Here is a 26,980-nt window from a genome sequence, read left to right on the forward strand (position 1 = left end):
TCTATCACCAGGCTGGAGTGCAGTGGTGCGATCTTGGCTCACTGCAACCTCTGCCTCTCAGGTTCAAGCAATTCCCCTGCCTCAGCCTCCCAAGTAGCTGGGACTACAGGCACGCACCACCATGCCTGGCTAATTTTTTGTATTTTTAGTAGAGATGGGGTTTCACCGTTTTAGCTAGGATGGTCTCGATCTCCTGACCTTGTGATCCGCCCACCTTGGCCTCCCAAAGTTCTGGGATTACAGGCGTGAGCCACCACGCCCAGACTCTAATTTCTTTTGCTGAAAACTTAATTAATTTCTTAATGTTTCTTCTTTTTTAAAAATAATATAAGTAATTTATGAGTTTTCTTCTGTGTACTTGACCTTATTTCAAACCTTTTCATTTGCAGTGTCTTTATTTATTTTCAAAGTAATTTCTATTGCAATTTTCCTTTTCTTTTTGATACACCATAGTGTTTAAACATTTTTTAAAAACTTGTTGGAATTATTTTGTTTAAATTTTATTCTTAATCTTTATTAGTGTAAGAAAATATATTCTTCAAAATACCAGTTTCTTGGAATTTATGGATATTTGCTTTGGGTTGTGCTAGATATCCCAATATCTCTCAGTTAATTCAGTGGTATTATTTGTTATCACTTTGATATTGTGGCCAGACTAAGCAGAGCACACCTTAGGAATCAGATAGTCTTGAATCTGAATTCCACTTACTTCCTGGGTAACCTCGTACTATTATTTTAACCTCATGAAGTCTCATTTTTTTTTGTTTGCAAAGTGGGTCTTTTGAGGATTTAATGAGAGACTATATGGTGCATTGCTCAATAAGTAGTAGGTGCTCAAATAATAATAGACTTAACTATTATACTGTAATATTGTTACATTTTATGTGGCATATTTATTTCATTTGATCTCATAAAGACTTTAATTAAATACGGATTTTCAATGAAGTTATGCTTTGTCAGTTTTTCCATGTGTTAGCTGGGCAGGGTGGCTCACACCTGTAATCCCAGCACTTTGGGAGGCTGAGATGGGTGGATCACTTGACGCCAGGAGTTGGAGACCAACCTGGCCAACATGATGAAACCCTATCACTACCAAAAATACAAAAAAAAAAAAAATTTCCACATGTTACTAACAGTTTTACTTTCTGCGATTAGAAGATGTTTTGTCTTTATTATGAATTTTGTCTCTTATTGATTTGAAATGATCCAGTTTGGCCTATTCAGTGCTTGAATTCTACTCTAGTATGTCTAGCCCTGTGTTCTTTTCTCTGTGTTCAGAAATATTTTTAGGTTAATACTTTTTATTGTTTTTATTTTGTTTTGTTTTAGAGGTGCCATATAAGTAACATATGGTGTTTTGGTCCTACTATTATTATTTTATTTTGTGGTTTCTGTTTATTTAAAATTTCTGTTCTCTTTTGTTAACTCCCTACTGTCTGTGCTGTTTTCAGAGTGGCAAGGGCTATTACAATTACTTCAGAAATCACACTAGCAGTATGTGAATGCTTACTTGTAGTAAAAATTCAAACAATAAAGATGAATATGACATAAAGAGCATTCCCCCTCCTTAATGCTGTCCTTCTCCAGTTCTCTTCTCCCTGAAGTTGGCCATTGTTAAATGCATTTTGTGTATCCATTCAGACATTTTCATTGTTTATGTCATGCAGGTGTGTGCAAATTAATACTTTTACATATGTGGAGTTGTAATTTATATTATTCTACATCTTGGTTTTTTTCACTTAAAATACTTGAATATATATCTTTGCACACGTATGTGTATTTTTCTGTTTGGAATTCCTAGTCAAAGTGTATGTATATTTCAAATCTTAGAAGATTATCACATATATTTGCATTTTTTAATAATGCAGTCTAACCTTTTCATTTACTTAAGAAAATACTTACATATTGTTTTTGAAAAATATGTCATGAGCTAGAAAGAGAAAGTTAATGATATAAAGTGTATTAAAAGATTGCCTTCATGCAAAAGATTGGTGAATATTAATTTGCATAAGTCAATGTGGCATCTGTGAAAATATGATGCTCACATCTGCTTCAAGAAAATCTGCTGAGGGGGCGTACTTGACTGGTAGCCTCCAGCTGCTGTCCTACAGACCTAACATGGCATTTGCTCCAAGGCCATGCTTCCTTGGGACTGCTCCCAGCCAGGGACTGAGCACAAGGTGGTTGCTAGAGCAGATGCATTCCTGCTTGATTGTGATTGCTTTCATGGGCAATTTTGGCTCAGGGACTTTTCATCTGCCTGGTTGAATCTTTCTTAGAACTGCTCCATGGTCTGAGGCTCTTTCTACCTAATCCTTCCTCTCTCATCCCCTTTCAGAGATGTCAAATCTGCATAATGTTCTGAAGGTTCCCCCTGCCTACTCCTGCACCTTCTCATTTTATCCTATACTGTTGGTGTCTACTTCTACTTGAGCTGACACAGTAGGGAGTCTGTAATATGAGTGCAATGTTTTTTAAACTATATATTTGTTTACAAAGTATGGGCATATATTTTTCTATCTATGGTTATAGGAAAGTGTCAATGTAGGGAGTTGAGGGTAGGCAAAATTGTTTTAAAAGAAGTGAAATTGTAGCAGGAATAGGAAGAATTAGTGAGAACTGGTGACCATGGAGTAACCCATTAGAAAAGTAGTCCGAAAGAAAATCAGTACTGGTGATTGTCCACTCCCAATGACCAGGAGAAAAAGGATCCAACAGCACTTTCTGGCACAAAAAGATAGCTCAAGCTCACCTGACATTTTCATTTCACCAGAACTGGCATTGACTCTTCAAAGACTCCTGGTTGTGATGAATGGGAAATGATATTTAGATGCACAGATCTATGTGCTCTTATTTTTAAAAAGCAAATTTAACTTATTTTTTGTTTGATGCTGTGTTTTTTATTTTCACCTGTTATTCCTTTTCTTAAACTTATATTTTTAAGTTTTCCTTTTTAAAAAATAAAATTCAGTAGTCTGGATATAATATATTCATGATTTTACATTTTCATGGTTATTTAAAAATATCTGGCATGTATTTAAGCACATCAAGAGTCAATCAAAATTTATATCCTCTCCATGAAGGATTGACTTTAAAATGTTTCCCTTTACTCTCATCTGCCATCTGCCACATTGGAGACCATTAAATATTTTTGTTCCTGATAATTTCAATGTTCACTCTGTGCATCAATAATTACATAGATTTAACTATGTTTTTCTGACTTTCTTTCCACAATTTCTTCTGTCTTACATCATTTCCTTTCTAATCATTTTTGTTTTCCTTATTATATTTTTGACTAATTCTTTCTGGAAAGGTTTGTGTGGTAAATTTTGGAGTACTTGTATTTGTGGATGTATATTTATTTTCCTCTGCCTCTTGCATTCCAATTTGATGTGGCATAAAATTCTATTTTTCTAATTACTGGCCAGGCAGCATCCAGTCATGTTGATAATAAGTATTCGGACACTGTAGTTCTCATTCATCCTACTTGGAACTTCTTTGTCTTGTTTAAAATGAAGACTTAAGTCTTTTTACATGTCATTTTTCCATTCATTCATCAGATAAATACATGCCAGTCACCTCTATGTGTGAGCCACTGTTCTAGAGGCTGGAGCTGCAGCAATGAAAATTCAAGGTCATTAATTTCATGGAACTTACATTTTAGTATGAGGTACAGATACAATAAACATGTACAGTGGATTCTTGTCATTTGTGGTAGTTACGTTCCATAAAGTCACCTCAAGCACTGAATTAGTTGATATTGAACTGTTGCTCTTAGGGGAAGTAGAAGGTGAGGGTCCTGTGAGGCTCTGGTTTTCATCAGCTGATCAATACATAACCTTGCTTTATGGGGTTTTCTATTTAAAGACACCTTACTTAATATATATTGTTGATTAATTACTACTGAAGTCATAGCTGACAGCGCTATAACTCATGCCCGAAAGAAGCTATGTAACACATTTGTGTTCTCTGTAATGCACATTGCAGCCTTCTTGCACGTAGGAACACTAGCCAACACTTCAGCACTATACTGGGGACCATTTTAAAGAGCAAAATCACAAACCAAAAGCACAAAAATGTGAAAAACACGACACTAAACAGGCCTTGAAAAGGAAACTTCTTTACAATACGACAGCTGAAACAAGAAGGCAGAATGACATTTTGCTCAACCTCAGCTGGGTGTTTAAATCTGCCACTGTGGTGTAGATTTGTCTATATTTTCCTGTAATATTGTCAATTTTTACTTTATATATTTTGGGGCCACGTTATTAGATGCATACAAATGAAGGATTGTTAAACATTGTTTATGAGTCAAAACTTTCAGTAATGAACTGAGCTACTTTATTTTAGTAAACACTTTTACCGTAGAGTCTATCTTTATTATTAATGCATTGATAACAATTTTCCTTCATTAAATATTTGTTCCCTTACACATAACCTTTCTGTATTCTTATATTTTAGATGTGTCTTTTATAAACAACATGTGATTAGATGAAAACAAATACATTTGGATTTTTTTTTAATTGGACCTATTTAAAATTTACATCTATTTTTTATTGTTATTTTTATTTTCTTACCCATTGTATGCTTAATTTTTTGCCAATTATTTGGGTGTATTGTGTTTTATCATTTCTGTTGTAAAAGTTATATATAATTGATCCTTGAACAATGTGAGGGTTGGGGGTGCCAATCCCTGCACAGTTGAAAATTCATGTGTAGCTTTCAACTTTCCAAAAACTTAACTACAAATAGCTTATTGTTGACTGGAAGCATTACTGATAAACAGTCAATTAACACATATTTTATATGTTATATGTATTATGTATTGCATTCTTTTTTTTTTTTTCTTTTTTTGAGACGGAGTCTCGCTCTGTCACCCAGGCTGGAGTGCAGTGGCGCGATCTAGGCTCACTACAAGTTCTGCCTCCTGGGTTCACGCCGTTCTCCTGCCTCAGCCTCCCGAGTAGCTGGGACTACAGGCGCCTGCCACCACGCCTGGCTAATTTTTCGTATTTTTTAGTACAGATGGGGTTTCACCGTGTTAGCCAGGATGGTGTCGATCTTCTCACCTCGTGATCTGCCCGCCTTGGCCTCCCAAAGTGCTGGGATTACAGGCATGAGCCACCGCGCCCGGCCTTGTGTACTGTATTCTTACAATGAAGTAAGCTAGAAAAAAGAAAATGGTATTAAGAAGATTATAAGGAAGAGAAAATATACTTACTATTAACTAAGTGGAAGTAGACGATCATAAAGATCTTCACTTTGTCTTTTTTTTTTTTTTGAGACGGAGTCTTGCTCTGTCGCCCAGACTAGAGTGTAGTGGCGCGATCTCGGCTCACTGCAAGCTCCGCCTCCTGGGTTCACGCCATTCTCTGCCTCAGTCTCCCGTGTAACTGGGACTACAGGCACCCGCCACCACGCCCAGCTAATTTTTTTGTATTTTTAGTAGAGACGGGGTTTCACCATGGCTTCAATCTCCTGACCTCGTGATCCGCCTGCCTGGGCCTCCCAAAGTGCTGGGCTTACAAGCGTGAGCCACCGGGCCTGGCCTGTTGTCTTTACACTGGTTAGGCTGAGGCAGAGGAAGAAGAGGGGTTGGTTTTGCTGTTACAGGGGTGGCAGAGGTGGAAGAAAATCTGTAAATAAGTAGATTTTCTGAACCCATGAAGTTCAAACCCATGTTATTCAAGGATCAACGGTATGTTTTACTAATTCCTGTGGCAGTTTCCCTAGAATATGCATCTTTAACTTATCGATATCTAATATACATTAATACCTTTATTTATACTTCTCCAGGAAAATACAGTGACTTCAGAATCCTTTGATTCCATTTACCCCTTCTTGACTTATGCTTTTACTTTGATAGATCCTTAGCTCTTAAAGTCCATACTAAACTTTCATTTTATGTAATATACCTTAAATTTTACCCATATATTTCTCTCTTTTTTTTTTTGCTTTCCTTTTTTTTCCTCGCATCTCAGACACTTATATCTGGAATCATTTTACCCTCTGCCTAAATTGTATCCTATAGAATTTCTTTTAAGAGGAGGGGTAGAAGGTCTGCAGTTGGTGAAAACCCTGGTTTTTCTTAGTTTCAAAGTGTCTTCATATTATTTCATTCTTGAGGAATATTTTATCTGAGTATAATATATTGGCAGACGTTTTAACACAATAATGATGTTCCATTATTTTCTGGCATTCATTATTGCTGTTGAGAAGTAAGTCTTAAATGTAAAGACTTTGAAGCTAATACATCTTCTGCTTCTCCTAAACCTGGCTGGTTTTAAGTTTTTCATTTGCATTTCCTATAGTTTCACTATGATGTGTCTAGGTGTGTATTTCTTTTTATTTATCACATATTGAAATCCTTTGAGTTTGTAGTTGACATCTTCCATTAGCTACGGAAAATTTTTAGTAATCTCTATCTATTCTCTATTTCATTTTCTGGGACTTTAATCACATGTATTAGTTACCTTTTTTTCTCTTGTGCTTGGTATTGGATTCTGGACAATTTCTTCTAACCTATATTATAGGTGAGGTCCACGAATTCTCTCTTTAGTTGTGTATAATGTACTGTCAAACTTGTTTTTTATATGGTTCTTCTTAGTATTTCTATTTTTCCCTAAATCTGTTAAGTTATGGTGTTTTGTTTCTTTGTATACCTGTCTGTCTTTAAATGTTTGCTTATCATTGTATTTAAAACATGATTTTAAGGAAACATTTGAGACTTAGAATGGCATTATGGCCTTTTCTTCCTCCAAAGGACATTTTTGTTAGGAACTGGGGTCTTTACTTTACAGCTTTAATCTAAAGTTGAGGCTTGAGTTTCTGTGACTACCCTCGTGATAGAGCCCAGACTAAAAGTCTGCATGAAAGTTGATTCCTTCCACCCACTTTTAATCTGAGGGTGTACCCCTGTGGTATTACAGTTTATATATAATTGGGATGTATTATCAGGCTCCACATCTCAGGTAGATTCTGGGCTTTGATTTTTGTCACCCTTGCCCCAAGAAATTGCCAAATCTGCAACTCAGAGTTGTAGTTGTTTTGGCAAACATTCTGAGAACAAAACATCTTTGAGTAGTAGGCTTACGTTTTCTGGTACCTTGTCTTTTCTCAGATTTTGGCTCATCTTTTCATCTTGTTAGCTCTCTGATGTTTTGACCATTGTTTTTCAAATTATATGTAGCTCTCAGTTGTCCTCAGCAAAGTTCCTAATGTTACATAATTAGAAGCAGAAGTCATTATTGGCTTTGAAGGAAACTGTTTCCATTTCTGTTTGCATCCCAGCTTTTATTGCATGCATACCAATTTCAACAATATCTTTGGGATAGAGTAGGAGGATTTTTTTTTCCATTGGATATCATATAAGTAACACCGCAAGTGCCGTCTCAAGACACCTTAGTTTGGGCATTATTTTGACAGTTTCCAAGGCTCCAGCGTATATGTTCTTTTTTTAAAATAAGCAACCATTGATTGTTAATAAGTTCTGCAGTTTTGATATCTATGAAGCACGGTACTAAGATTTTTGTCCTTATTGTTGTTAAAAGCATTCTTTTAAACATATAATATCTGCTATTCCATCATATTTCAATATCTTGTGTAAGCATATGACAAAATGGTTTGAAAATCCCTGGTATACCATGTAGTTTGTTTTTAAAGAATAATGATGAAAATAACCAAGTATCTTTCTATTATGTCCAGTAATTATCTCACCATACATTGTGCTATCACTACTTTCTGAAAATATAACTTGAGAGGATTTTTAGCAAAAACTCAATGCTTGGTGATTCCTAAGTTACCCATAGCCTTCTCCATCGTCAGTAATAATTACATAATATTTTTAAAATCTGACTTTTTATTCAATAAATATTTTTAAAATTTGTAATGTTAGTGTTCGAGACCTAACAATTTAAAAAAGCAAAGTAGTAGTATGATTTAATTAATCATTAATCTACCCAGGTGTCAAATTTAGGTCTTCTAGGTTTCTGCATATCCAAACCACTGATTACAAGATAGAGAAGTAGCACATTTAATAATAACCTTAATCATTGTGGCAGTTTACTCTTACAACAATAAATATATCTAAATACTTAACCGATAGAATTCAAAGTATAAAGCACTTAAGGCAAATTTCATTCCAGTTTACATTTAGAATGATTGCTTGTATTTAAAAATGAGTGTTCATGTGTTGACAGAAAACTAGATAATATGTCTTGTTCATAATCCTGATATTAATATGCTACATAAATTCAATGTTAACCTATGAGGTCATAGGATCATTGATCACTCCTAAGATTAAGGATGCCAGAAATAATGTGGAAGTAACCATTTGCTAAATGCCAACACTGAAGCCAAATTGCAGGTTTTGGCCAGATACTAAGGCTGTAGCTGGACTTTGATGCATCTCTGGTAAGTGTTTTCTAGAATTATACTACTTTCATATGTTTTCTCTTTGGTTCTTTTGTTAATAATGTTGTACTATAAAGTAACAGTCATCATAGGCTTTTAAAAAGTATTCCAAAACATAATTTAAAATTGTTATCTTTTTATCACAGAGTGTTCAAGCAAGCAGACTTTTAACTGATAAATTTTCATGTAAAAGCAGTGTCATTACTTTACATCAGCATAGCAGAACAAATTTTTGGGTATGTACAATTTTTGTTCTTAATTAGGATTGTTTATTTGCTTACAGTCCAGATATTAATTATGGTAATTCCAGAAATTATTTCTTGGGGCCAGGCATGGTGGCTCATGCCTGTAATTCCGGCATTTTGGGAGTCTGAGGTGGGCAGATCACTTGAGGCCAGGAGTTTGAGACCAGCCTGGCCAATATGGTGAAACCCCATCTCTAGTAAAAAAACAAAAAAATTAGCTGGATGTGGTGGCACGTGCCTGTATCTCATCTACTTAGGGGGCTGAGGTGGGAGGATGGCTTGAACCCAGGAGATCGAGGGCAACAGGGGGAGACTGTCTCAAAAAAAAAATTTTTTTTTTCCTTGGTACTTCCTCATTTTGGAAAATGGGTCAGACCATTCAGTGCTATCCTTGCTGAAGATACATTTCTACTTTCTCAAATATGCTGTTTTTATGACTGTTAGAAGATGTTATTCACTAATCAACAGCAGGATATTTGTTGTGAGTTTTTCTAACATTTCTAGTTTTTTCACTCATTCCTGTGTAGGTCTTCAACATCAAAGGAACATGTTTATGAGTCTTTGACTAAATGGAGAAACTGTTTGTGGCCATGAAGCAGAGTAAGACTGATTGCTTTAAACGGTGATCAGATGCGTAGTCATGACTTTTAGTATAACTAACTACAGTGTATCCAATGACCTGAACTTTATGGGGTACAATTAGGACATGGTTTTATTTTTCTCTCACTGGTGCCTAATATAGTCTTTTCTTTTTGAGACAAAATCTCACTCCATCTACCAGGCTGGAGTACAGTGGTAAAATCATGGCTTACTGCAGCCTGGACCTCCCGGGCTCAAGTGATTCTCCCACCTCAGCCTCTTGAGTATCTGGGACTACAAGTGCGCACTGCTATACACAGCTAGTTTTTTTAAATTTTTTTTTTAGAAATGGGGTCTCACTGCGTTGCCCAGACTGGTCTCAAAACTCCTAGGCTTAAGTGATCCTCCTGCCTCAGCCTCCCAAACTGTTGGGATTGCAGGTGTAAGCCACTGGATCTGGCCTAGATGTTTCTTTATTGCTGCTTGCATCATTATTATGCTTAAGGACATGGAACGTAACATTTTCTTTGTAGTTTGCACTCTAGTTTAGTAGAGCTTTCCAACTCTTAATATAATAACACCAGTCTGGGTGTTATTATAGTAAGTGGTAATACTTGTGTGGTTTCCTGAACTAAAAGGTTGAGATTGCTCATGATTAGAGGTGACTGTCCAGGGGCTCCCATTAATGCAGCCACAGGGTTAAGGGGATTCATGGCTCAGCATATCTGTCATACATTCACACACACCAGTGCCACCTACACCAGCTGGGTAGCTTTGCACTATACTACCTTGTACATAGCAGGTACTTGGTGTTTGTTATATCAAATTGAATTTTAAAAAAACAAGGTAGTTTTTATTATTATACACTTTTCTACATTAATTCATAGATTTTAAGTTCTCTTCCTCTAAAGTCAGTGACTGCAAACTCAGTATCTGTATTTTAATTAGTATTTCTGAATTTCATTAATTTACCTAAACAGTTATTAGCCAAGTGTTATATATTTTAGCTTATCAAATAGTATCCGTGGCTAATGTATATTTTTTATTTGATTATTTCACAGTGTTTCTTACCAAGAAAATCTGCATCATTTGAAAGTATCCAAAAATGGTTTAGTGCACAACCTACACAACTAAGGGTATTATAATTTTACAGTTTTTACTCTCTAGAAGAAACATTTGTATTCCTAGGAATAATAATCACCTTATGTTTTTTTTAAAAAGCATATACTTCTGTATTATATTCTCTAGTCTAATTACATATTGAGTTTTATATAGTTTCTTGAGATGGGGGATTACAGTAAGTTGCGGATGGTCAATATCTCTATTGTACTTTAGTACATATCTTAAAGTACATAACTGGCTTGTATGAAATTATTATGTTTGAAATTTGGGCCAAAATTCACTATAAAGAACTACATCTCTATAACAAATTATTTATTAGCAAATGAAATGCATTTAACTTATTGACGATGGCTCAATAGGCAGGAAATGCTATATCAAATGATTTAAAGTAATTTATCTTGTGTAAGTAATGAGTATTAGAGTTTCAAGTATTAATGCATAATTATTAAAATTATATAATTATTAATGTTATAATATTAAATAATAGTGTTATTAAAAATTAAGCTGATTCTCTAATGATTAGATAAAATAAATACTGTAATAGGTTGGGATTCTGTTACTTCCTATTACAAATATTGAATTGAAAGTTATTATGGAGAATATTTGAATGGTGTTGTGTAGAAATTCAGTGTTGTTAAAGCGCTTTTGAAAGAAAACCCAAATTGATTTTTACGGAATAAGGCATTTTAACAGCTTTTGCCCATTCTACCAGTTTTTTTGCATTAAATATAAAAGTACAGCATGTAATTTATTTGGATATGTAGAGAGCATTCTCTTTCAATTAAAATATAGAAAATCATAATACATATCTAATTTATAGTGCTGTTTACATATACCTAATCAAATGTCATATGACCAACCAAATTATTGTACTTTGCTTGAACTAACCCACTATTAACTTTATCAGCTGACATTTGAATAATTTTAAGAATACTGATTTTTAAACTTTTAAATTAAGTGACCAAACCACATTAATAGTAATTGTAAAAGAATTAATTAATTTTGAATGCATAGCAACTGAATTGATTTTACGCTTTTTCTGCCTCTTTGCTTACTAAGCGAGTAAAATCTTCTGTAGACTTGAGGAAGGAGGAGATCATAGCTCCTTTGGAAATCAAGAATGATATGCAAAGCAGTATAAAAGAGGTTATGTTTCAGAAAGCAAAGGAATTGAAACGTCAGCTCCAGCTCAGTAAGCTAAATAAAACTGAGGAGCCCAAGTATGTGAAAGAAAATATAGATGATATCTTTGATAACATGTGCGAAAAACACAGTTTGAGAAATCTCTCTTTGACTCTCATTGAAGCGTCTAAAAAAGCTGGCATTAGTTACATTGTTTATCCCAAGAAAAAGAAGATGAAATGGAAGAAAAGATTGAAACAACAAAAACTTATATTCGTGTATGAAGAATTATCCAAGCCTCCAAAATCTCTTGAAAGGTCTTGTTTAAGTGATTTTTTTTTATAGTTTAAGATGGTGGGGGGTGGGGGGAGGGGGGAGGGATAGCATTGGGAGATATACCTAATGCTAGATGACGAGTTGGTGGGTGCAGCTCACCAGCATGGCACATGTATACATATGTAACTTACCTGCACATTGCGCACATGTACCATAAAACCTAAAGTATAATAATAATAATAATAAAAGAAAGAAAAAAAAAAAAAAAAAAAAAGAAATATATTGTGGTTTTGACCTTAATTTTATAATCTCACCCCATGAAGTTATTATTTTATTCTGCACTGAAAATGTGAACCTTTCACTCTTTGAAAGACAAACCTCTGGCTGGGCGCCGTGGCTGACGCCTGTAATCCCAACACTTTGGGAGCTGGAGGTGGGCGGATCATCTGAAGTCAGAAGTTTAAGACCAGCCTGGCCAACATGGTGAAACCCCTCTCTACTAGAAACACAAAAATTAGCTGGGCGTGGTGGTGTGTGCCTGTAGTCCCAGCTACTCAGGAGGCTGAGAAGAGGTTGAACCCGGGAGGTGGAGGTTGCAGTGAGCCGAGATCAGGCCACTGCACTCCAGCATGGATGACAGAGTGAAACTCCGTCTAAAAAAAAAAAAAAAAAAAGAAAGACAAACCCTCATTTAAAAATATGTGGATATTTCATAGTCATAGTCGAATTATGTGAATGATTCAAATGATAATTTAAATAGGGGACTGATTTAAGGACATGAGGTAAGGCTAAATCAATTTAATGGCTAACTGAAATCTTCCAGAAAGTAAAAAACCCAAACAAGTTATTTGAAGTGATTTAGTAACAAAAAACAACTCCTGCTCCATACAAATTCTACCCACTCTAATTAGATATTTAAGTATTTTTAAATTTTAAATTATTGAATTGAGTTATAAATCTAGATAATTTTGGGCCCGGTGCAGTGACTCACCCTTGCAATCCCAGCACTTTGGGAGGCTGAGGCGGACAGATCACAAGGTCAGGAGATCGAGACCATCCTGGCTAACACGGTGAAACCCTGTCTCTACTAAAAATACAAAAAATTAGCTGGGCATGGTGGCGTGCGCCTATAGTCCCAGCTACTTGGGAGGCTCAGGCAGGAGAATTGCTTGAACCTGGGAGGCAGAGGTTGCAGTGAGCTGAGATCGTACCACTGCACTCCAGCCTGGGTGACAGAGTGAGACTCCATCTCTTAAAAAAAAAAAAAAAAAATGGCCAGACGCAGTGGCTCACACCTGCAATCCCAGCACTTTGGGAGGCTGAGGCAGGCAGATCATGAGGTCAGGAGATCGAGACCATCGTGGCTAATGCAGTGAAACCCCGTCTCTACTAAAAATACAAAAAAAATAGCCAGGTGTGGTGGCGGGCATTTGTAGTCCCAGCTATTCATTCGGGAGGCTGAGGTAGGAGAATGGCATGAACCCGGGAGGTGGAGCTTTCGGTGACCTGAGATTGAGCCACTGCACTCCAGCCTGGGCGACAGAACGAGACTCTGTCTCAAAAAAAAAATGTAAATAATTTTTTAAATATTGTAAGCTCTTATTTAGGAATCAACACAGAAATTTTTTTTCCTTACTTGGAAGTAATAATAGCCAGTATATTTAAAATTATGTAGGGACCTGAAATAATAACCACTGAAATTCCAAATGTGTTCATTATTAAGTATTCAGGACATAACTTTCTTATAACAAAAGTATTGTGCAAAATAGTTTCCAAAAAGCTCTGAGGTTTCTGTTTAGATATCCCCAGACATCACAGAATTTATTAAACTTGTGTCCTTTTGAAAAGTGAAGACTTTCCTGATGATAAGAGAATTAAAAAAAATTGTTCACTTTATAGTTATAAAGACTTGCTGTCTGCAAAAGAGTTAATTATTTCTTGAAATGGTTACTTATTGTCCTTGAGAAGACTGGGGCATAGTACTTCATAAGTGTGAGTGACAGAGTGGAACAGAGGCCAACCATAGTGGAGAATGCCATTCAAGTCTCTTGTTCTCTGTATACTACGTATGCTTAAGTTTCACTTGCAACAAATATAATATCTGGAAATTTTTTTGTTAGTTCATCTGTAGGAGACTTCAAGTAGGTTTTCTAAGTTGATAAATGTTTTAGATCAGAACCAGAAGTTTGCTTATACATTTTCAATACATTTACTGATTTTAAAGTATTATGAATCTTCACCATCCTGGAAAGGGTAATACACACCGCACCATTTTGGCCACAACCTAAATGACTTGTATCTAAAAAAAGTATATAAACTGATCAAATGCTGCTTCTGTGGGATGTGGTCTTCTTACTGACCTTTTATCATTCTGAATATTATAAAGTTTTACCATTTAAAAAGATTTCTTTGCCTTCTAATAACTGACTTTGAAATTTGTATGTGCTGCCAATGGGTGTAACAGGAACCATAGGATGAACCTTTTGGTGGAGGCAGTAAAACAAACTGTGGGAGTATTGTTAGTACAGCTTTCCTACCTTTTTAAAAAAATCTTAATTCAAACTAATTTACCACATATAAATGTAGATACGAATTGTTAGTTCAAAACTAACAACTATGGAGCAACTTGAAAAATAATTTTGTTCCTATAGTTTGAGACTTTTTTCCCACTATTTTTTTTTTTTTTTGAGACAGAGTCTCGCTCTGTTGCCCAGGCTGGAGTGCAGTAGCACCTTGGCTCACTGCAACCTCTGCCTCCCAGGTTCAAGTGATTCCCATGTCTTAGCCACCCAAGTAGCTGGGAGTACAGGCGTGCAGCACCACACCTGGCTAATTTTTCATATTTTTAGTAGAGACAGGGTTTTGCCATGTTGGCCAGGCTGGTCTTGAACTCCTGACCTCAGGTGATCCACCTGCCTCAGCCTCCCAAAGTGCTGGGATTACAGGCATGAGGCACCGCCCCTGGCCTTTTGTCACTAATCTTAATTTGATAATTCACAGATTTACTTCTTAGCATTTTGTGTCCAACCATAAAGATTATTTAATCACACCCGTTCTTGGCTGGCCTCCCTTAATGGTGGGAAGCAGACTGCATATGTTCTCATACATCAAGTCGAATTATGGCTGTGGAAAGTCACCCCTGCAGAAAGCCACTGGAGCCACCTCACCCAGATTCATGCATTTCTTTTTATCCCCTTAGCCCTGTTGCTTCCCTCCTCAGCTAGGTCATGGCAGGTTGCCAAAGTTTGCAATAACTTTGCAGCTTCATTGTTTCTCTAGAAGTTTCCCTCTGCTTTGGTCTCTGATCTCAGTGTTGACAGAGCAGCCTGAGGGAGTAGAGGAGACCTTCCTCAGTAGCTGGCTGACCCACAGTGAGCTCTTCCTATCGATGAATAGTGGCTGCCTTGACTCCCTTGTACCCACTGCCTTACCTCCTATGTGGGCTTTTGTGAATTGCTAGCCTCTTGATCTCTGCCAACGTTCTGTCTTCCGGGACTGAGTAACGTTCTTCATCTGAGATCCAGGCTACCAGCCTGTTTGCCAATGGCGTTCCTATCCCTCTGAATGCATCTTCTTGTGCCCCTTTCTAGAATAATTGTCCTTAGTCTTAACTCACTTGACCTGCTCCTGCAAATGACCCTGTGGTCTCAGACCTGGTTTTCTTGGCCCATCTTGTGCTGCTGCATTCCTCAGAGAAGCAGAATTTATTTTCCCCCAAGCAGGAGTTGTTATATTTTCCTTAGTTGTTTTGCCCTTCCACTTTTTGTTTTTTGTTTTTTTTTTTTTGAGACATGGTTTCATTTCCATTGCCCAGACTGGAGTGCAATGGTGTGATCTTGGCTCACTGCAACCTCTGCCTCCAGGGCTCAAGGGATTCTCCCACTTCATCGTCTCAAGTAGCTGGGCCTACAGGTGGGTGCCACCACGTGTGGCTAATTTTTGTATTTTTTTTTTGGTAGAGGCAGGGTTTCGCCATGTTGCCCAGGCTGGTCTTGAATTTCCGGTCTCAAGCAATCCACCCGCCTTGTGCTCGCAAAGTGCTGAGATTACAGGCATGAACCACTGCGCCTGGCCATCAGGCCTATTTTGACTTTCATTTATCACTCTGCTTCTCTAAGAGCTGGCAGCAGTGATGTTCTAGGAGCAAGAACTCTGGATCAGGAATTTGTATACATCCATATCCCAACCTTCATTCACTAGATCCTCAGTGATTAGGCTGAGCTACTTGATTTCCTTGAATATTTGTTTCCCCATCTAGAAGATGAATAGCCTATCCACATGATTTCTGAAGTAACGTCCAGCTCAAATATCCCTTGATTTGGGTAGTAAAATCGTCCTTATTTTTATACCAACGATATTTTGAGCAAAATGTTTAAACTGTTCAAAATTTCTGTTTCCTTAAATTGTCTTACATCTCATCTCAGATTAACTGTATGTGTACATATTCCAACCCAAAGGCTTGACTTTCTCAGGCTGGAGTGATAGCTAGCAGGTTAATTTACTCTGGTTCCTCCAAATGAAAAACCATGAACCATATTCATGGCTATGAAAACATGATTTAAACTTGCAGTACAGGAAGAAATATTTACCTTTTGGGGTATATGTAAACAGCCAGTCCCCTCTTTTATCATGTTCCTTTTATTTGTATTATTTAATTTCAGTGATCTAGGACTATAATTCTTCCTCATAAAAGTTCATCCACTGTCTGCATTTCCTTTCCTTTTTACATCCTTCTAGAAAGTTATATAGCAAGATCTTGTTTCCTTAAAAATATTTTACTTATTTTATTAATATTTGATAGTAAAAATACTACATGCTCATTGTAAAAACTTAGAAAATACAGCAATGCTACCATTGAGAAATAAGTCACAATTAACATATTTTTGGATGTTTATGTGGGAATATATTTTAACAAAGCTGTATGTATATGCGTGTATGTGTGTATAATAGTGCTTGTATATCTATAAAGAAACCTTGAAATTATATACATCAAACTATGGCAGTGATTATTTTTGGAATAATGAGAAGGGATTGATGGGTGGTTCAGGAGTTAGCCTGGGATATGTATAGGTTCAAACTTATGTTTAGAGGATCCCCTCATTCAACTCTCTTTTATCTGGAATTTCCTCCTCATTCTTGCCTCTTTAGTATCCTTTCTGCAGTTTCTCTGCCTAGTAAAATTTCAGAGTACTGATCACAATTTTAGATGATACAGAAAAGTCAGGATATTGAAAGAGTGAAGGCTCTGAGTAGGCAAATGTGGATGGGACATAGACCACAAGTGATACAACTGAACTCCCAGGGAAGAAGTATTGTGCATCATATGAAGAAAGCATCTTCCTTCCCTGGGAATGTATATTTTGTTTAAGAAAATAAGGTAAGTATTCAAGTCAGATAGCTCCTATATTTTCAATGAAGGCAAAGTTTATCAGCTTGAAGTCAAGAGTTGGAGGGACTATAGTTAAATGCGATTTCTCTTATTAAATCATGGCACATAGTAGAAATTCAGCAACAATTTGATGAATGAATGAGTTCAGCCATTCATTTCTGCAACATGCATTTATTGAGCACTACTCAGCAGTACTACATTAGACAAGGAGCACAGGGCAAGGAACAAGACTGGCAAACTCCGTGTCCTCATAGAGCTTATATTGTAGTGGGAGAGAGTGGAGAGGTAAACAAATAACATTAGGAAGTGACAAATGTAATGAAGAAAATAAAGCAGTGTAACAAAGGTTACTATTTTAGACAGAGTGGTCAGAAGCCTCTATAAGGTAGTGATATTTGAGCGTAGAACTGAATGGAATGAGGGAGTGAAGTGTTTCAATATCTGAAGTGGTCATAACAAGTGCAAAGGCCTTGAGTTGGAGACATGTTTGTTGCTTTTGAGGGACAGCATAGAAGTCAGTGTCGCTGGAACAGAGTGAGTGCAGGATGGAAAGAAGCGAGGTTGAGGAAGTGGTCAGAGATAATACCACGGGGTGCCTTGTAGGCCAGAGTAAATTTGGAATTATTCTTAAGAGTGCCAAGAAATCACTGTGGACTTGAGAATGGGGTAGTGATGTTTATAGGTTATGGCAAAGACTTTGGATTTTTAATAGAAAAGGAAACACTGGGATTTGGGAGCAGTGAGTTGATATGATCTAGTTTATGTTCCAGAAGGTTCACTCTGGTTACTTGTGAAAAATAGATTGTAGTGGAGCAGGGAGACCAGTTAGAAAGCTATTGAAATAATCCAGGTGAGAAATAGTTTCTTGGTTTAGGGTGACAGCAACCAAAGTAGTGGAAAGTGGTTAGATTCTAGATAGATTTTAGAAATAGGGACAACAGGATTTGCTTATGGGTTGGATATGGGATACACACACACACACACACACATACACATATATATACACATACACATATATATGTACGTACATATATGTGTGTGTGTGTGTGTGTGTATATATATATATGGAGAGAGTTGTCCCTGCCATGTAAATGTAAACTTCATCAGATTCTCCTAAACTAGGGGAATGGCAAAGAAAACATGTCAGGTCAACAGCTGCAAACCAGGTGCCAGGAGGTGTGTTCATTGCTTCAGTAAATATACCACATCTGGAACTAAAGCTGTAATTGTTATCACCACCTGATTAAATTTGTGATAACTTATAGTCACTTTCTGCACGCTATCTTGGTTTTGCACTGGTGAAACAGGAAAGTAAAATGGAGATATGGTGGGAATTGCCACCTATATCCTTCAAGTCTCTGATGGTTCCACTAATATGTAATTTCCCTGGAATCTGGTATTGCTTTTTGTTTGCTATCTTGGTGGATAGTGGTGTGAGATGGGATGAGGGCAGTTTCCGAGATTTTCACTTGGCCATTACTATCATTATCTTCCTCAGTCTACAGTTTATTCAGTTATTACGTGTATTTACTCCCACTATACATTCTGGGACTAGGGAAATTATCAACAAATGGGTCCATGTCTAACTAGATCCACTGTTAAATGGTCTCAGACCAAGATTCTATCACTTGACTTTCGTAATTCTTTAATTTGATTGATAAACGTCAGTGGGATTTGTAGTGGGTATCTGTGGATTAGCATAAGGTCAGAGCCAGTATCTAATTACCCCTGGAAGGTTTGAGTATTCTCCTTTCTCATCCCTTTAGAAGATTTCAGGGAAAATTCACTGTGTATACCTGAGCCACATTGCAGGATTTTTCCTCAGTGGGACTTTGCCCGACCTTCCTGTTAAGAGAGGTTTTGGACTATGAACTGGCTGGGGTCTGAGAGCTGGGTAAAAGATTGTAAACCCCCACTATAGCTGGTTAGGTTTGTACCAGAAGACCTATAAGTTTTCCCCTATGTAAGCCAAAGAACACCCAAGCAAGCTGCCCATTTATTTCATCTCTAAGCACCTTTAGTCATTTAGCTATTGCCAAGGATCCTTGAGAGTTAAAATCCTGTTACTACTATTCTGTCTCTATTGCTTATTGTGGTCATTGTATCTACCATATCTGTAGTGGTAAACGGGATTTTACCACTCCAGGGTTCTATTATTCCCTTTGGAATCAGTGAAATAAATTTCTTTGCTCCCGTTCCCCCCCGTCATTCTTTTCCAGCTCTGAGGTCAGCACCCACAAGGCTTTTCAAGGGTATTGTGCCCCCTCACTTATGCATTCTCTGGTCTTTCCAAGGGTTAGGACTTGACTAAGCACATTCCATATTGCAGACAAATTCCTATTTCTTGAACCTTAGAACTCATTCCTCTATAGCAATGGCTCTTATAGTGTAATCCATGCATGAGTGTTACCTGGGAACTTGTTAGAGGTGCAAGTTCTAGAACTCCACGCTAGGTCTACCGAATAAGAGACCCTGAGGGTGGAGCCTCAAAATCTGTATTTTTAACAAGTCTTTGGGTAATTCTGATGCATGCTGAAGTTTGAGAACCCTTCACTTAGAGTATTTCTGTGTGTTCTAGCTAAGGCTGTGTGTAGTGAGGCCAGCAGCCACCAACCCAAGGTCACCTCCATGGAAGAGGTGTGTGGGAGGCTGAGGGACTGTAATGGCTGTGGCTCCATGAGAGGGTTTGGGAGTCACAGCTGAGTGATTTCAGGGCATGCTTGAGGTAGGTGCATTACAGCGTATGAGGCAACATCACAGTATAGTCATTGAAAGAAACTTATGCAGGAGAGGACTGAGAGTCTCAGATGGGGGATCTGACAATTCCTCAGCCAGTCTCCTCAGTAAAGGGAAGATAAGTGGAATTTGGAGATTTAAAATTCTCACTCTCGTTCATACCTCCTTGCCTGTTAACATCCCATATTTCAGTTTTCTGCTTCTTGCCTACTAGCTTTATTACCTTGGTGCACAAAGTTTAGAGGGTACTTAATAGGTACTGCAACTACTCTTTGGTCTGAAAGAAGTAGTCAACTGAACATACAATTTTTATAATAATTATTGTTGTCCTAATGACTTAAAGCTCCTTGATCTCCCAATGCCTTGTCTTCCACCTGAACATCATTCCCTGCTAACACTGGTGATATTTGACAAATTTTTATACCACCACATGTCATGGATTACCCATGTCCTATTTCAACCTGGCAAGTAAGTTATCCTAGAATCCTTTATATCCGTGTGTGCTTCCTGAGTCCATCTCTGGTACTAATTACTTTGTAAGTGAACATCCCAATCACAAACACCACTCAGCTTAGGATAATATTTGGAGGTTATGATAAAGGAGAAATTTACAAAAATGTCAAAGTACAAGGAAACCAGAAATGATAATGCAGTATCCTGGGGTTAAAAATGTAAAGCCATTTTCTACTCCTAAGTTTGAGAGGACAAAAAGAGGGAGTGATGACTAGAAGCTGAAAGAAAAGAGTTGTATGGAAATGGTTTTCTTGAAAGCAGTAGTGATCTTTGTTCAAGGATCCTAGGTAGTTTGAGGAGACCCTTCATGAGGAAGCCAGAGTAATAAACACTGACTTCACTCTCCTCCTTCCCTCTGTTGGGGTTCCTAATCGGATAAACTTTATGAGAAGACAGAGACCAAGGGATCTTAAGGCTATAGTCTGTGCAGATCAGTTTCCTGGGACAGGGAGCAAGATGGAGAAGGGTAGAGATGAATATGGAGGTGCAAACAAAACATATCTGGCACAGAAGACCTTTCTAAAGTGACATTTGATCAGAAATATGAATTGAGAAGGAGCCAGCCAGTCAGAAGGGCTGAAAAGGGCAATGGCCTTGAGGCTTGCTCAAGGATGATATGGCTGGAAAATAGGGAATGAGGGAGAGAGTAGTGGTGTCAAATATTTATGCGGCACTTGATCATGTGGGGTCTTATGGACCATGGTGAAGAGCTCGATTTGCATACTAGGGGAAGCTCTTGGAGGAGTGATGTGATCTTATTTACATTTGTAAAACAAGAAACGAAAACTATGCCTGGCTGCCATGCAGAGAATGAATTAGACAAAGAGCAAAAGTAGAAGCAGGGAATTAAGAAATTATTCTGCTCTAAGAAGAACAGATGATGGTGGCTTGCACTAGAATGTGGAAAGGAATAGATAACTTATGAAAGTAAGGAAAGGGAAGGAAACTAACTTTTCTTACTTTTGTGCTCCTAGTGTTCAGCACTAGGTATTTCTCATAGTACATACTCAGTAAATATGAAGTGATAGGGTAATTTTTTTTTATTCCAATAGACTGAGTTTATTCTTATTTCCTGCGGCTAGTACAGTACCAGCCCTACGGCACATGTTACTCAATGAAGACTATATTGCAAAGGAAGAATTTGCGAAGGCTAATCCTAGACTTGTAGCATTTGAAAGCATATTAGGTATTATTTAATTTGATAGCCTACTAGGAGAAGGGTAAAACTGGGATGTTCAGTTGATAGCCTGGGGTGTAGTCAACTCCTGCCTTCTTCTCACTGCCTCAAGTTCATGTCCTCTTTAACCTCTTGCATGGCATTTTTTTTCTCACATTATGTTTACTTCCTTAATTCTCCATTGTAATTCCTCTGGTGGCTGGTATTGTAGAGGGTGTAAATTAAACTTGAAAGCCACATTGACCTCATTTTTTTAGTACTGTAAGGAGGCTACATCTTTAAAAACAGTCTTTTGCTTTCCTAAACTTGAGGGAGATTCTTCATACAGTGTTACCATTTTATTAAATGAAAAGGAGAACTTGCGCATAAAATTAGCATGTAATTTTGTTTTGATAACAAATAGTAGTTTTGTATGTGGCTGAGTTGATTTACTGATTAGAAAGATGATTGTATTTCTGTAATTAAAAAAATCACTCTTTTAAAAACTAGATCAGCATCTCATGGAATACTTCCGGGACAGAAGAAATATTTGTTCAAAGTTCCATTATATGAACGTCAAATACGGAGTCCCAGTTTACCTTTGTATTTAAATTTTGAAAAATTCGTCCAAGCTAAGGGAGGAATTCCAGAAAATATTGATCCTCGGACATGGGCTCTTGATAGGCTCCTTGAGTACAAAGATGCGTGCACACCTGTAAAAGAGAAAGATGATAAAATATCAGTTCCTAAAGACCCACCTGAAAGAGTGAAAGAACCACCAAAACTAAAATTAAATAATTATGTGGAGTCTGATCTTCCACAAGAGGTCGTTAAATATTATGAATCTGAAGTGAAGATTTTGACTGAAGAAATAAATGATAAGACAAAATATCCTGCATTTGCATATTGTAGGCGTGGAGCTATTTATAGGAAACTGGGAAAGTTGCAGAGTGCCATGAATGATCTGCAGAGAGTAAGTTTTATTTAACCAAAATAGTAATATTCACCATTTACACTTGCTTTTAATTGTATAGTAATTTTTGCTGAAATTTTGAACAATGAATGTTTATAGTATAGCATGTGGAATTATTATAACAGTATAATTATTTGCATTTTCAAATAATTAATATTGAAAACATGGTTTTTGTTTGTCAGATTGGAAGGTTTTATTTTATGTTACGTACATACAAAGCCACTGGGGTCAATCGTGTTTTAAAAATTTATTTGATAGGATATCCTCCTTTAACAAATCAACTTTAACTGAATTTTTACATATATTTTCTAGGTAATGCTCTTGGAACCATTGTTTCTCAATGCCTATTGGCACCGACATTTAATTTATCTTTTCCAAGACAAAATTAATGAAGCTTTGGATGACTTGAATTATATACATAAATATAATAAAAATAATACAGGTGGGTTGTCTGTAGAGACAGTTATATTACCTACATTTTGACCTCAGGCTTTGTCATTTATTGGTACTATAAGGATACATAAATCAGTAGATATATGTCCTGAAAATGACTTTCCTCAATTAAATCTTTTTACTCTTGTTATTGTAAATCCAGGGCTCATACAATCCAATAGTGTTTTAAAAATACTTACCCTGGTTTGAAAGGTTATTGTCCTTGGTATATATTGCAGTAAGTTGGTTCCTTACTGCTCATCTCACAACGAAAGAATATGAATTTAAAATAGTTATAGAAGTAATTTACAAATCACTCTTTGATTTGTGTGATTTGATCACATCTCTCTGAGTTAGAGTTATTGTGTGCCTAGGATTACTTGGTTGTATGAAATCTATATCTTTGCTCTTATGTACTATCCTCCAACCAACTTGAAGCACTAGACATGGAACTTTCTAGGAATGTGAAAATGTGATATTCACCTTTGTATCCCCAGCACCTACAACATACCCATAAAATAAAACATGAGCTTAATAAATGATTTTTGACCTGTGTTGATCTCTGCTAAAAGTCCATTAAGTTTTGTGTGATCACAACGTAACTTTTTACTATGATGATTAAAGGATTATGAAAAAACATTTTAAACATATGGAAAGGTAAAAGGTAATTTTTGTTACTTCAAATTGAAAGTACCTTTAACCACAAATGAACATTTATCCAGCCTTTGAGAACAAATTTGGCATTGTCAAAATAAAAATTAAATGAAATGGGCCCAGGCATAGTGGCTTATGCCTATAATCCCAGCACTTTGGGAGGCTGAGGTGGGCGGATGACATGAGCCCAGGAGTTTGAGACCAGCCTGGGCAACATGGTGAACCCCTGTGTCTATAAAAAAAAAAATACAAAAATTAGCTGGGTGTGGTGGCATGCATCTGTAGTCCCAGCTATTTAGGAGGCTGATGTGGGAGGATTGCTTGAGCCCTGGAGGTCGAGGCTGCAGTGAGCCATGATTGTACCACTGCACTCCAGCCTTGGTGAGAGAAGGAGATCCTGCCTAAAAAAATAAAATAAAATAGAATAAAATAAGCCAAACTAATAGTTAAGAAAGTGTAATAGAGAAAAATTATTTTGACTACATTTGTGGAGGGAGAGGGATTAATCTTTTAAAATTTTCATAGGAATGAAAGGATTATAACTCCAAATTTTATCTTTTTAATTTTCTTTAGAGGCATATTTGTCAAAGGCAGAAATTTACAGGGGAAAAAAAGACATAACTTTGGCAATTCTAAACTATACCCAGGCAATTAAATGCAGGCCCACAGATGCTGATATCTATTTCAGGAGGGGTGAGATGTATGAAATAGCAAACAAAGTACTGGCCATTGATGACTTTTCGAAAGTAAGCTTTATCACATATAATTCTACCATTTATATAGTTTAGATTGCGATATCCTCATGCAAATAGTACAGCAAGTTTTTGAAGGTCTTTTTGTGTATATTATATAATCAAAATTGATTCATTACAGGTTTGGAGCTAGAGTTTTCATTACTGGAATTAATATTAACACTATGTTAATTATTATTTTTTAAATGGTGAATGAACGAATTTACATCAGAATTGAGTGTGGAGGCATGAGATAACGTGTAGCGGGCCCAGCTTTTCCAGCTGCCTCCTCTGGAGCCATGCTACGGTGGTTAAAGAAGCCTTTGAAAATTGCTTCTTACCTTTAAACATTAAAGAAAAGTATTTTCTACTTTTTAACTCTTGAATAGTTGATTCTTTTCTGCAGGGAACCTATCTGCTCTCAAAGAAGCTGTGCTTACTGGTTCGTTCATACGTTCATTCATTCATTCCCTTGCTTGAAAATATTTATTTACTATTACAAATTATGATATTAAGGCATTGTTACAAATTATGGTAAGTACTATGAAGGAAATAAGGATGGTGAGAGAGTAACTTATGTTTAGGAGATACCAGAGAATTGAGGAAATGAACTTTTTTTTTTTTTTTTTTTTTTTAATGAGGCGGAGTCTCGCTCTGTTGCCCAGGCTGGAGTGCAGTGGCGCGATCTCGCTCACTGCATGCTCCGCCTCCCGGGTTCACGCCATTCTCCTGCCTCAGCCTCCCAAGCAGCTGGGGATACAGGCCCCCGCCACCGCGCCCGGCTAATTTTTTTTGTATTTTTAGTAGAGACGGGGTTTCACTGTGTTAGCCAGTATGGTCTCGATCTCCTGACCTCGTGATCCGCCCACCTTGGCCTCCCAAAGTGGTGGGATTACAGGCGTGAGCCACTGCGCCCGGCCAGGGAATGAACTTTTAACTGAACCATAGTCAAGGCAAAATATTCCCCTGATGGCGGTACAATTCTAACTCTCATCTCCTGACTTTAAACTCCAAATTCTTACTCCTTACTGCAATTAAGAATTTAGAAGCAATTATTCAAATTATTTAAATAATTTAACTTTCCGTTTTCCCAACTGCCCTATTTATGAATCCATGACATCCACTTGACATTTTTTTGCTTGAGAATATTATATATTTTGTTAACTTCTGGTCTAGAAATGACCAAAAAGCTCTTTTGAAGATGCTGAAATTGTTAGATTATCTATTCTCTTCGTTTCCCCTATCCTGCACCAATAGTTTAGAAATAGATTAATGCAGTACATTGAGGTCAAATTTTGAAATCTTTAGGATTTTTTTTTATTTTAAAAATATTTGGTCACCTCCTTTGTGCTTCAGTTCTTTTCTACTAACAATAGTGAAGAGCTTTATGATTGATATATGATTTAGTCTGTTCCCTCTATTGCTTTGTATGTCAATGTAAAATGAATGAGCCATACCAATAATAATTCAATTCTCTTCCCCATTTTAATGGCTAGATTAATCTATATTTTATGTGATTTAATCAGCCTTGATGTAGTCTCATATGTTACATCTTTAATTAGGATAAAATGCTGAGATAGATCCAATGAACTCCACTGTAGTTGAACAATTCACTTATGAATTTTTATCAGCAAATTTTCAGTGGGCAGAAGCCTGCGCTTCCTGTATACGCCGGGTTTTTTTTTTCTCTTAAAAAATACTGCCTCTCTAGAATTTGATGATGGAAAAAATCTAAAGATAGCTACAACTCTGAAAATTTTGACATCTTCAGATGGTTTGCTTTTATTAACCCGACGTTAAAAACATAGTTTTAGATCACTTATGTGATTATATACTTCATTTTTTTTTCATTTTGTGATGTTTATGTACCTCCCCCTGTCCCTGTAGTGTATTTTTTATGATCCCAAAAGAACAGATGCATTATTGAAACGTGGGCTGTTTTATTATGAAAATGAAAACTGGTTTGCAGCCATAGAGGATTTTACAGCCTTGTTAAATATAGATCACCAAAATTCTCAAGCAAGGTAAGAATGATTTTAGATGTCGTTTTTAAAATTATTACTATTATTTGAAATACATTTTCAGAACAAAAAATTGCTTGAAATATATTAGACAGCTCTTTAAAAACAATGAATCAATTTTCAGTGCCATCAGTAAATGAAAAATCCTTGCCTACACCCTAATGGTGTCGGTAATTTAACAGGCGTAAATGACAATTTAAAATTGTTTCATTTGCATTTCCTAAATACTAGTTACATTATCAATTTCTAAAGCATTGCCTACCACCTTGCATCTCTTCTTCATATCCTTTGTACTTTGAGCACAGAAAACTATTCATACAGTTTCTTGCAGTATCTTTTGTTTACTTTTAGAGACGGAGTCTCACACTATCACCCTGTCTACGGTGCAGTGACGCAGTCATGGCTCACTGCAGCCTCAACCTCCTGGGCTCATGCGATCCTCCCACCTCTTCCTCACAAGTAGCTAAGACTACAAGGCTGTGCTGCCACAGCCAGTTAATTTTTCAATTTTTTTTCAATTTTTTTTTTTTTTTGTAGAAATGGGGTCTTGCTTTGTTGTCTAGGTTGTTTTTGAACTCCTGGCTTCAAGGGATATACTATCTTATTGTATTGTATATTA

The 26,980-nt window shown here is 36.7% G+C and overlaps 1 protein-coding gene across 3 annotated transcripts in view; it reads left to right on the forward strand.

Moving 5' to 3' along the window:
* TTC6 (tetratricopeptide repeat domain 6) overlaps positions 1–26,980 on the forward strand; it is a 242,888-nt gene that overhangs the window by 134,224 nt on the left and 81,684 nt on the right. For all 3 annotated transcript variants that reach the window (XM_063651570.1, XM_054449042.2, XM_054449043.2), the window contains 7 exons: positions 8,559–8,648; positions 10,298–10,372; positions 11,418–11,797; positions 22,061–22,523; positions 22,836–22,965; positions 24,183–24,355; positions 26,228–26,364. In XM_063651570.1, the coding sequence (XP_063507640.1) occupies positions 8,559–8,648; positions 10,298–10,372; positions 11,418–11,797; positions 22,061–22,523; positions 22,836–22,965; positions 24,183–24,355; positions 26,228–26,364 (1,448 nt within the window). The remainder of the gene's footprint in view (positions 1–8,558; positions 8,649–10,297; positions 10,373–11,417; positions 11,798–22,060; positions 22,524–22,835; positions 22,966–24,182; positions 24,356–26,227; positions 26,365–26,980) is intronic.

This window comes from Pongo pygmaeus, chromosome 15, assembly GCF_028885625.2.
Source record: "Pongo pygmaeus isolate AG05252 chromosome 15, NHGRI_mPonPyg2-v2.0_pri, whole genome shotgun sequence".
Classification (NCBI taxonomy): domain Eukaryota; kingdom Metazoa; phylum Chordata; class Mammalia; order Primates; family Hominidae; genus Pongo; species Pongo pygmaeus.